Here is an 11739-nt window from a genome sequence, read left to right as displayed (position 1 = left end):
CTTTGTTAGCAGCATGATCACCTGTTCAAATTCTTCTCGCTTATAACTTAATTTTATCGTTCGCTCCATGTTACTTAGATTAATCCTAAATAAAATTGTTTTATAGCACCTATAAAATAAGAAAAAGATAAATGGTAACCAAATCTAAAACTTAATTACATAGTAGTTACATTCATTACCATTTACATTTGTCATCTGATGGTGAACTGGTGACAGAACTAGCTAGAATGATTTTGTAAAAGGCAAATAATTTTTCAACACTTTTTATATTAGGGTAATTTAAAAAAATTACCGTGAGAGAACCTACCGTACAATAAAAACTCGGACAATAAAACGGTGAAGGTGATTGTCCAAAACCAATTTAATGATCTATAGTTTAGGCCACCATTTTCATTTGGTCAATCATATTGGAAAATCAAGGGCATGTTTTTTCAGCTTTTTGTTCTTTGAGAACTACCAAAAAAAAACAAAAACAAAAAAGAAAAAGAAAAAGGGATTAGGTCCCGATTCAGCTATCATAAAATCGTTTTCAAGTATTCTGAAAATAAAAAATATTTTCAAAAAATTACAAAAGATAGTGGAATGAAATTAAACATTTTGTTTGTTTGTTTTTTTATTTTTTTAAAACTTAGTATAATAATTTTATTTTGAGAAAATTGTTTGCGAAACAAGTTTAGTACTTATTATTATTATTATTTTTATTTTTATTTTTTGTGATAAAAATGATACCCGTATCAAAACATTATGTACAAAAGAACTCAATTATGAATATATGATTTGGGGAAATTCAACATCCATCCATTCAAATTTTTACCACGTACAATAATAATACAACAAAATATACATTAGCCTTAGGCATCCAGAAACAAAATTTACGTTAGCCTAAAAAATCTAGCTTTCTAAGCGGGTATTCTCTTGTTCGAGTTCCTCCATTCATTTATCATGAAAAATGAAAAACAAATTTAGAGTGAAGAGGAGTCCATCTCATCAGCATCATCACCAACCATCCGATCAAGAACAAGCACCAGTCCCATCACAAAAGCACTATCGATCATGGGCATTAGACACAGCAGGAAAACATCCTTCCCAAGCAGCACATTCGTAGTGGGGTCCACTTTTCGTTTGATTTCAGCCACAACTTCCTTGGACGAGTTGGAGCTATCCGAACAAGTGCTGTAGACTGTACACGATCGCTGCCCAAAGGAGCCATCGATCTGGTACTCTTCACCTGCATCATCATAAACCTGTACCACCACGCCTGACCCTCTGATTATGGATGATCTGTACACACTAAACCTGGGCTCTTGTCCGTCCATTCTCTCTCCCAGGAATCCTTCCCACCGTTGATGGAGACTCGCCTTCTAGTTTCCAAACATACCCTTCATTAATTCCACTATCTACGTGTCCTCACTCTATCAGCTCAATAGTGCAGTGCCATTCAAAAATAATTAAGATAAATTACTATTATATAATACTCACCTAATTTCTCCTGCTGAATCTAATCATTCTAGTCACATATTTTTGTTTGAGATAAAATATACATTTACCTATTTTTGTTGACCTAATTATATGTACACCCATCCAAATAACAAGTGACCAATTTCTTATTTTTGTTGGACAAGTTTTGAAACTTTTAATTATTTACTTCAAAAAATATTATAGCCTTTGATATTTGTTGACATCCTATCACTTCTGTTACCAATGAGTGTTGCTATTAAAAAAGCCCTTCACAACATGAGCCACGATGTTACGGACCACGAGCTTGGAAATCAGTAAATTCGTGACAATGAGCTCTTCGTATTTAAACATTAGATTTAGCCAGTTATTTTAAGATACTTTTGAAAAAAATTAAATAAAACATTTAATATATATTTCATTGCACTGGTCATGAAGAGACTCTTAATTGCATTACTCTGACTGAAAAGTAGTCTAAATACAAACTTAAGGCAAATGCCTGTATTATTTGAACAATAAGTTTTGTGAACTTATATATTACATCATAAGAAACGTGTGTCATTAATTCGTAAGAGTAATGCTTTTATTCTTATAACTAATAAGCTATAGGCATAAACAATGTATGCTTAAAAAATGAAAATACACCATATCATTAAGAGTAACTTTTATAAATGGATGACACTATTTTTATTGCATGATGCAAATTTTTATTTGTATTCTTTTTAAAATTATTTTTTTTGATGCATTTTCATTCAATGGACACATCTATGACACGTATGTCTCTTTTAACCTTATAGAGTAAAAGGAATTTTTTTATCTATAAATATATGAAAAAAAATTGTTTGCAAATCAATAGCATTGTATTTAAGGGTTTCTCCACCCCACCCAAATTATGAAGAAATGAAAAATAAAAAGATCATTGGTTGTAAATAGACCAAAGAATCCTTAGGGTATGTTTGGTATATTAAAAAACAAAAAAAAAAAAAAAAAAAAAATGATGACATTAGTTATGTTTGGTTGATTAATAAAAAATAAAAAAAATAAAATGTTAATAATCATATTTAAAAAATAAATAAAAAAAAATTTAATATAATAAATTTACGACCATACATTTTTAACTTTCCATTCATTTTTAAAATGATAACAAAAGTTTCTATTTATACTTTAGTCTTTCCTTCCAAAACCCTATGTTCACTCCCTTTCCATCCAACATTTTATACCAAACGTAACTTTTTATTTTCTTTCATTTCTTTTCCCCCATTTCCATTATATATGAATATATGATGCGAAATATAGACAAACACATTTACGTTACATGTGGAGTCATGGATAATCCAAGGTCATTTGGATCAATAAAGAAAAGAAATTTTAGGTTCACAAATATCAAAATTTCTATACTATGGTAACGTTCTGCAAAAGGCGAGGGTATGTGCATGTTTTTAGAATAATACAAGGGAGATTTGTGAAAAAATAAAAATTCAAGGGGATTTTTTAGTAAACCGTGAAAGTTGAGAGGAGGTTTTTACAGTTTTACCTACCCTTAAATTGGATTGAGGATGGATGTGCAAAACCAAAACCCAGAGGGTGGGAACTCAGAAACGGGAGAGTGAAGAGTGAAGATGATTCATTAATGGGGGAATACGGAAAGATAGTGAGATGATACTGACCTTACGGCAAAGGGTGAGGAGGCACTTGCCAGATGAGTCCATGAGAAACAGCTCATCTCGGGAATTGGAATCGGGACCATACGAGTCGACTCGCAAGATGAGCTCCCCTTGGGAATCGTAAACAGTAAAGCCGTCGCCGGGAAAGAAGAGGGAGGTCTTGTGGACTGTGAGGCGAGTCTCTTCCTGGAACCAAAATCTCTCGTCTACAATCACACCTCTTCCCATCTTCACTACTGCTTGCTTTCACTCAATTGCTTTACAATCTCTCTTTTTCTCTATACAAACTGATTTTCTCGTCGCTTTCAAGATGACAAATCCAACAGTAATACATACCTATCTTGTTTTCAAACCATGATTTACTCAAATAAATAAATAAATAAATAATAATAATAATAAATAAATAAATAGAAAAGCAGAGGGCAATTCTTTGTGGTCACACGTCATATTCCAACTCCCAAGTAGAGAGGGGGGTGTCACAACTGTCAGAATAAGTTTATCACAACCATACCTATTAATTGAGGTGGCCCTTCCATTATGAATCCCAAAAGAGGAACGGTGAGAATCATTCCACTACAATGGCCGACAGGATTTGTTCCGTCCAATTTATCTTACAAAAAAAGAGTTAATATTTTTTGTAGAATTCAAATTGAATCGGATGAAATATTGGGATATTTTATATAGCACATGCCTGGATGAAACATAATGTACTGTTCTCATGAGAATTTTCTTCTCTACAATAAGGCAGTTGTCCGGTTCCATCGAAAACACCTTACAAAAATCTTGTGATTTTTAACTTATTTCACAACTTTTTTTTATCTTGCATCAATAACTTGATGGACTGGATTTGATTTTGTTCCCCATATGGCCCCACATAAGGAATAGATGAGAACATATTAAATACCTAGAAATATGATACCCAGAGACAATGAAATAATTATGAATATGGTGGTGAGTCCCACCACATCTTATTTAATATTTTCTCATTGGGTATCTACAAACATGACATGGGTCCCGGTTTATATGCACCTTAACTTTTATGACACATGCTCATATAATCCATCACTCAACATTTCAGGCTCTGAATCACACTGTACCTATTGAATCTACTATATTCCACGTGTCTAGAGATCTCGCGCTAAAGCTAACCTCTCCAACTTCAGTAAATTTGTCTTCACCTTTCGTCCACAAAATTCTTCCCTTCCAATAATTACTATCACCATTTTAACTAGGGTTCTCTATCAGAAGATGGCTATAGATTACAGCCTCAATATTTGCTGTGCATTCATCACAAGTTTCTCAAGAAATAAAACACACACACACACACACACACACAGATATAAGGGGTTTGAACCAACATCACCTTAAGCACTGGCTGAACATCCATTGCACTTTACAGCAACCAATCAACGAATTGGATAAGAAGGCAGCAGCATAAGGGATCATTGCATATTCCATTGAAAAGTAAAAAAGTAGAAGTGTTTAAATTAGTAAAAATAACTTATGAGCGTGACTGGATGGCAGCTGTTGAAGAGAGAGGACAGCCAGTTCAACAAACAAGAAAGAAAGGACAAAAAAAAAAAGAAGAGGGATGTGATAGTGAATGAGTTACACAATTGGAGAACAATAATTCATGCGTTGAGAAAACCGTGAAATAACAACAGCGTCCACCTTAGATGTATCTTCAAATTCTCAAATGTGGGACAAACTTTACCTCTCCATGACTGGGACATTAGCTTTCCAGAGGTACATTGGCACTCAGGAAAAAAAGAAAGAAAGAAATGCCGCACCACTTCTTAAATTCATGTATCATTTTCATCATATATATATATATATATATATATATATATATATAGAAGACTGACCCCAGATAGAGAGAGAGAGAATATACCTCACAATCAAATCAAAACAATGTTACACATTAGGAGTAGAACAAAGAACTCCAAGGGACCCTATATTGCTATGCTAACAGAACCTCACAACCAAATACAAACAAGAAATTAATTCCTTTACACTATTAGGATATTTGTCTTGTACTAAAAATTCTATGAATGTTGATCTTTTCCAGATATATTATAGATTCTAAAAGGGATAACAATTAAATGGTTTCAAGTCGCACATGATCGGTGTCTTATGTGAAGGCAAGACTGTGACCTAACTGCTATTCCTCCATCTCTGAGGGAAAACTGAAGAAAAGGAAAAGATTTAAATCATCTGGAGGAAATTCTGACCTTATGCTGCATGTTGGAAAATGCCAGTTCAGGAATTTGGTCGGTTGTGGGAGTTGACACAAACTATGATATTTCCTACTTGTCATCAACTGAAATTTCATTTAAGAAATAACTTATCCAACAAAAATAAATGGGAACTTGGAAATCATTGCGGTAACTGTACTTTGGATGGCAAAACCAAACATATAGATAAATTTTATGCAGGCAACAGTGCAAAATTTGAGTGAATGCCAATACTGTATTTGAAACCAATGAATTATTGGTTTTTTCTACTGAAAGTACAATAAAGAAAAAGGAAAGGGCATACCGCAAGCACAATGTATATTGAGTTGACTTCTCTTCAGTTCTTTACGACAAATGTAGAGACCTGCTTTTCTGGATCAAACACTTGTAAAGAATCTTCTTCCCAATACACACACACAAACACACACAGAATATGTTTCTTTCTAGAAGTTTGGTATAGTAGTGAGGCTTTCTGTACAAAACAAATAGAAGCTCAAATGATTCTCGACATCCAGTAAGAACATTCAATGAGACAACACATCCCTTCAAGTGTCATGATGACCTACTTCAATTGCGTCATGGCCTTCATATATGAACTATCAATTAACACCAAAACTTGATAAGACAAAGCATACACTGAAAATATGATGGGGAAAACTGACAAGACAATAAATATTTAGTTATGTTCTTAACTTTTTATGCATTGTTTGGCTGACTAGAAACTATATGAAAATTGAAGTTTGGAAATGTTACAACTACTTGGGTTGGAATGGTTGTGAAAAGATTCCAAAATCTTCATACCTCTCACTACATCTTAGTTAAACGAAACATAATGCAGGAGTAGAGGTTGTGTCTGAAAGGGTGAAAGAAAATACTGGAAGACGATAAAAATCCAATTATGTTCTCCTCAATTGTTGTGTTGTTTGACTTGTCAAAAAAAAAAATTTGTTGTGTTGTTTGGCTGCCTAGAAGCAACATGAAAAATGACGTTTGTAATTTTGCAATTAGTTGGGGTTGGAATGGTTGTGAAAAGGCTCCAGATTTTCATAACTGTCACTAAATCTTGGTCAAACCAAATATAAAGCAGGAATAAAGGTTATGTTAACATACCTTCTAGATTCTACAACTCAATGAAAGAATCTCCTACGACACCGAGTAGATCCAAGCTCCTCATACTCAGCCTTGGTGACACACATTGCTTCAAAATCAGGACTAGATGCCAAAAGTGACCCCCCTCGCCATACACCCAATATAGGACTGGACAAAAAGCACAATTTTTTACTAACAAAGCAGCAGTAAAATAACAGATAGCTTTTGTAGGAGAGAATATTTTACTCTTCTTGAGACGTTATCTTCACTTGATAATTATCAGGCACAAGAGGTCGGAGCTCTCTTTCTCTGCATTTAGACAGAATCAATTTAAAACTGGAATCCAAATATTTCTTAAAATCAGCTTTAACAAATTTCAGTGTAATTGGCCAAAGCTTACAGTCTTTCAGCAAACCGAGGAAATAATGTGCTTCCACCAGTCAATATAATGCTGCCCAAAGATAATTGGAACAAGCAGTAATTAGTTCCAGGAAATTAGAGAAAAACACCCACATATGCACATGATATCTTTTTGCACTTGACATATCAAGACCTTCCACTACTACCTTTCATACAGTACAGGGTGAAGATGGGGATGGCATGAACTGACAGCTCGAACTATGCACTCTGCTAGTCCAGCCTGGTTCATACCTGCAATATCAGAGATCCACATAAATAGATTTTCACATGCACAAGGAGTAGGCATATATCAAGTGATTTTAATTTTTCCTTTTCTGGTCAAGCTTTATACCACTTAGCACTAAGTTATGGTTAAAACATTTTCATCCATATATATTCCTTCTCCTACCCGATGTCATCACGTTAACATGGGTCGAGATAGTGAGAAAGGATGTGATAGCCTGTACTTTAACAGAAGTAATATCCTTGGAGAAGAACAGCAAACAGGACTACCTGATCCCAACCAGTTCAGACAAGGTTTTGTTGAGTTGAGTTGTATTTTTTCTCTCATATCATTCCATCACAATATATTTAAAATAGCCAAAATAACACATTTATTGCAGCACCTGCTAAGATGACACTACAAGAGAAATAGCTACTGTCTAATAATACTTCCTCCAACCCACAAAGTTGTCCCATTAGAACAGGCACATTCTTTCAGGTGGTGCAATTAATGTATCCAAACTTAACTTTTTACAATCATTTTTCCAATATTATTACACATTAATTTGACCTTAAAAGTATTCGTTATTTGACCTAATTAGCAACTGGCTTGTAATACATACTCCAAGCAACAAAAACTTTCCTATTAAAAGAAAAACATTCTCAAAGATGTAATTAGTACACTCACACTTTGACCTTTTTACAACCAGTTTTCCAGTATTAGCATTCATTGGTTGGACAAATGAGCACAACCACAATTTACATACTCATTGAAGTTTAATCCATGACCAGGGCATTGTGGTAAAGGAGAAAATTCCGCATCTTATCTCTTTTCCTTTCCTTTTCTTTCTTTTTAATTTATCTTTATAACAGACAAACACTATGGGATAGCCAAAAAGAAAAATAGAAAGAAAAAAAAATGAAAAAGGAAAGGAAGAAAAGATGAAGTGATGACAATCTTTGCAGGCTTGAGGGATTGCCGCTGAAATGAAAATAACTAAAATATGTCTTATTCATTTCATAGTTTTGTCGAATTGATCAAACAAAATCTTTGCTTCCCAGATTGAAATAAGAATTAGATAGCCCAGTGGAAAAAAATAAAAAAAATAATAATAATAATAAGAAGAATTAGATAGCCCAGGGGGAAAAAAAAGAAAAAGAAATAAGAATTAGATAATGTACTCCACAATAAGAACATGACACAAACCTAAATCAGCCGGACGGAAGATCATCTCTGGCACAATGAAGCGCTCATTTGTCAAGCTAAACTCCTGTAAAAAAGGTTAAATGATTTTAAAATGGTATACTAGACAAGGCAAGGACCACGAAAACAGAACAGTACATTTTTAGTTAAATCAATTCTCCTCCTGTCCTCAGGCTTTTCTATAACTTCCAGCTGATCCAAATCCTCTTTTGTTCTTGCTCCATCTGCCAAGGTGAGGTATCTCTGTGCTTCATCCGGGTCTCTCACAAAACCCTTCATGTGTGTGACACCATCAGGAAGCACATAAGTGCACCTGAATAAATTGTCCTTTCCAGGTTTCCTGTGAGAATTATTCTAAAATTTGTTAACATAGAAGAACCAATTTTGTTCATAATAAAATTATATGCATCGACAAACTAGAAAGTTGATAAAAGTACAAAAATTGAAATATGAAGTAAAGGGAATTAAGATTGCTGTAAGATGATAGTATAACCATATGAGTAAGAAACGACATATGCACATCCTGGAAAAGCTGTCCTAATTGGATCTCCTGTACATGAGACTATACAGGTTCCTGACTCTCATTCAATTAGTCCAACAACTTGGTATCCTCAGTGTATGTAACTACTATTGAATCCAAACTGTTGGCTTGACGATGATATTGAAAGAGTCACGACACCAAGCCAACAGTTCCAATTGTTGTCAGGACTTGATAATCAGCAGTCTGTGATTAAATATAAATTATTAATAAATGTATGCATTTTGTAACGCATATAATAAGTGTAACTTGATCGATTCAAACAGCAAGGCATCAGTTCTTAGGGGTTTTTGACCAGTGTTACTGATACCACACGGATATTTGTACTACGCTGTCAAGTTTCTTTACGGTGCTTTAGTATGAAGGATCGTTGTTTCCCCATCTTCCTCTTACATAGACAATATAAAGTTATAAACCCTCCCTTGTATTTGTCAATTGGGGAATATGTTTTGATCTTTAATTCATCAACATACTAAAAAACTGTGTAGCTAGTAGGAAATCAATTCCCAGTCAAGAACTGGTTTTCCCCACCTTAAGATTTAATTTATTCAGAAAACACGTCCAAGGTGGAGCTACTCTTTTTTCTTTACAACCCTATTTGATAATGCTATTCCAGATTACTATTAACATTTATGGCTTTGTTTAACTTTCATGTAACCCAAGTATCAAAAAGCATATAAGAAATTGTTAATTATGTAATAAATTTTAGTCATAGTTAGTTAATTAATATTCAATACATAATACTACCTCTGTCCCATTTTAAATGTCCTCTTTGGGAACATTTCAAATGGGACAGAGGGAGTAACAAATAGCCTTGCCTCTATTGGATCTAAAAGAGTAACCCTTCAAGTTTTCCACTAAAAGAATCTACAGCAGAAACCATTCATCAGATTGAAGAGAATATTCAAAAAACAAAACAAACAACAGAGATTCTTAAATCCTACATTTTTATTTTTATTTTTATTTTTTGGTTTCAAAAGGTGGAAACTCCCCTAAATGAGCTAACTACTAAAGGAACAGTAAATAGGAGTTTTTTTGCTCTCTCAAATCTCTAGTGAAAAACCTAAGACTCAATATTATGATTTGATTTTCCTTTTCTAATTTCTTGACAACCAAACAGCACTTAAGGTGAATCAAATCTCTTCATTTTCCAAATTCAGACATCTTATTGAAACCATATTAATCTCAAAGAGTCTATAAAATTCTATGGAAATAAGATCATTTCAACTATATATATATATATATATATATATATATATATATATTACAAGACAATAAAGAAGGCAAAGCACATTTCAATACTTCGTAAAAAGTTCCCTAATGAAATACTTCGCACATTTCAAGGCTTTAGAAAGAAAAAAAAAAATAAGTTCCCTCAAAGCAAGAACATTTCAATACTTCGCAAATGTTCAATCTAAAATATGACATTGTAGTTAATTTTATAACTTCAAGATGTCTATCGAATACAAATTTGCAAAAAACCCTAACCATTCCATGAGACAATAACACATACAAAGCACCAAAACAATGCAGTCTAACCATAAAAACAAACAATTCAGATCAAAGGCAAAGTACAATTCAATACGATCACCTTGCAATCTGCAGATCACGATCGACATCGAGCGAAACGAAGCACAACTTCTCCTTCACATCATCGATAAGAAAAGTCTCATCCATCACATTAACAGACCTGTAACTCACCAATTCCTTCAAGTAATTCGTCAGTGCCTTTCCCCCCAAATCGAGCCTCTTGACGGCGTAATTAATCGTGAAGTTCTGAAACACTGGCGCGGCGTGCGTGAACGAGAACCCGCAGTCGACTATGAGACTGCACTGAGCCTTGGATACGACGCCGTAGGGCCTCCGACTGGCCTCGTAGAGGTGTACGAGTGAGGGAGAGTCGGCGACGAAGAGGGACTTGAAGTTGAAGTCCTCGAAGACAAGCTCGTCTATGGAGCGTTGGATGGAGGGGAGGTTGAAGAGGGGTTCGACGAGGAGGAGGGAGGAGAGAGAGGGGTTGAGGCGGAGGGTGGAGGAGAAGAGGTGGGCCCATATGTCGCGTTGGAGATCGGGGTTGATGAGGTAGCCGCGGTCGTAGGGGCGGCGGACCGCGGCGGAGGTGAGGTCTTCGGTGGCGGAGTTGAGTTGGTCGGTCATCAGCCATTTCTTGGAAGAGAGAGGACGGCAGAGGCAGTTGGGAACCACGGCGGCGGGGTCTCGCTCGCCGCCGATACCAGCCTTTATTACGCCGGCGCCGTTGTCGAGAACTACCACATTTGACATATGTTTTCTCTCTACTGTCTACTTTCCCGCCTTAGTTGTGAGAATTGGAGCGACCATATCCCTTCGGAACTCTCCTAGGGTCAGTTTGGAGCAATGGGAGGAAAGGAAAGGCAAGGTGATGAAACGTGATTAAAAATTTTTGTTTGGCAAAAATTATTGGAAGGAAAGGAAAAGAAAGATTTCGGAAGGATATCACAAGTTTTGAACAGTAATTTTCTTATCTTCCTAAAATGGGAAGAAATGAAAGGAAAGAGAAGATTAGGGTTGATGAATTGTTTCTGATACCAAATTTACCCTTACACAAAATCAAGACTTGATTTTGGGATTTAGTTTGCAAAAACAAGAATTACATACCTTGATTAGTTGATTTAGAAAAAAAAAATTAAAACAAAATCCATACATACAAATTAGCAGTTGTAGAGAGAGGGGGGGCAAGCTTGAGAGTTGAGAGGCAGCGGCTGAGGCGAACCCGAACTGGAACAATGGGTGGCGAAAACTGAAAAATGATACGCCGATATGAGTTTTGATATGGATAATAGGATTTGAACTTTTGATTCTTGCAAACAAATAGATAAGCTGAAATATATGGGTTTTGAACTTCTGATTCTTGTAGATTTTGTAGTTTGCAATTGTAGAGAGAGAGAGAAAGAG

At 35.0% G+C, this 11739-nt stretch overlaps 2 protein-coding genes across 4 annotated transcripts; both read right to left on the bottom strand.

Annotated features, from left to right (window-relative positions):
* Window positions 1-756: 756 nt before the first annotated feature.
* Window positions 757-4564, bottom strand: LOC132279882 (protein LURP-one-related 12-like). Of its 2 annotated transcripts, none has more exons than XM_059781934.1 (2): window positions 3123-4564; window positions 757-1358 (listed from the first exon to the last, which is right to left on the bottom strand). In XM_059781934.1, exons 1-2 carry the CDS (start codon window positions 3345-3347, stop codon window positions 963-965), a joined length of 621 nt encoding a protein of 206 aa, XP_059637917.1. In that variant the 5' UTR covers window positions 3348-4564; the 3' UTR covers window positions 757-962. The 2 variants fall into 2 exon arrangements, with proteins under 2 accessions (XP_059637917.1, XP_059637916.1); XM_059781933.1 differs by having other exon boundaries at window positions 758-1361.
* Window positions 4565-5574: 1010 nt separating this feature from the next.
* Window positions 5575-11205, bottom strand: LOC132279881 (actin-related protein 6). Of its 2 annotated transcripts, none has more exons than XM_059781932.1 (8): window positions 10397-11205; window positions 8406-8607; window positions 8271-8334; window positions 7009-7093; window positions 6843-6893; window positions 6689-6751; window positions 6464-6610; window positions 5575-5936 (listed from the first exon to the last, which is right to left on the bottom strand). In XM_059781932.1, the coding sequence occupies exons 1-7, from the start codon at window positions 11086-11088 to the stop codon at window positions 6481-6483; spliced, it is 1287 nt and encodes a 428-aa protein (XP_059637915.1). In that variant the 5' UTR covers window positions 11089-11205; the 3' UTR covers window positions 5575-5936; window positions 6464-6480. The 2 variants fall into 2 exon arrangements, with proteins under 2 accessions (XP_059637915.1, XP_059637914.1); XM_059781931.1 differs by having other exon boundaries at window positions 5575-5949; window positions 10397-11203.
* Between the last annotated feature and the right edge of the window lie 534 nt (window positions 11206-11739).

Source organism: Cornus florida, unplaced genomic scaffold (assembly GCF_030987335.1).
Source record: "Cornus florida cultivar Cherokee Brave unplaced genomic scaffold, ASM3098733v1 CherokeeBrave_3.0.0_Hap2_Chr10, whole genome shotgun sequence".
In the NCBI taxonomy this organism is placed as follows: Eukaryota; Viridiplantae; Streptophyta; class Magnoliopsida; order Cornales; family Cornaceae; genus Cornus; species Cornus florida.
Note: the sequence above shows the minus strand (reverse complement) of the source record. Positions and strands in the feature narration are given on the sequence as shown.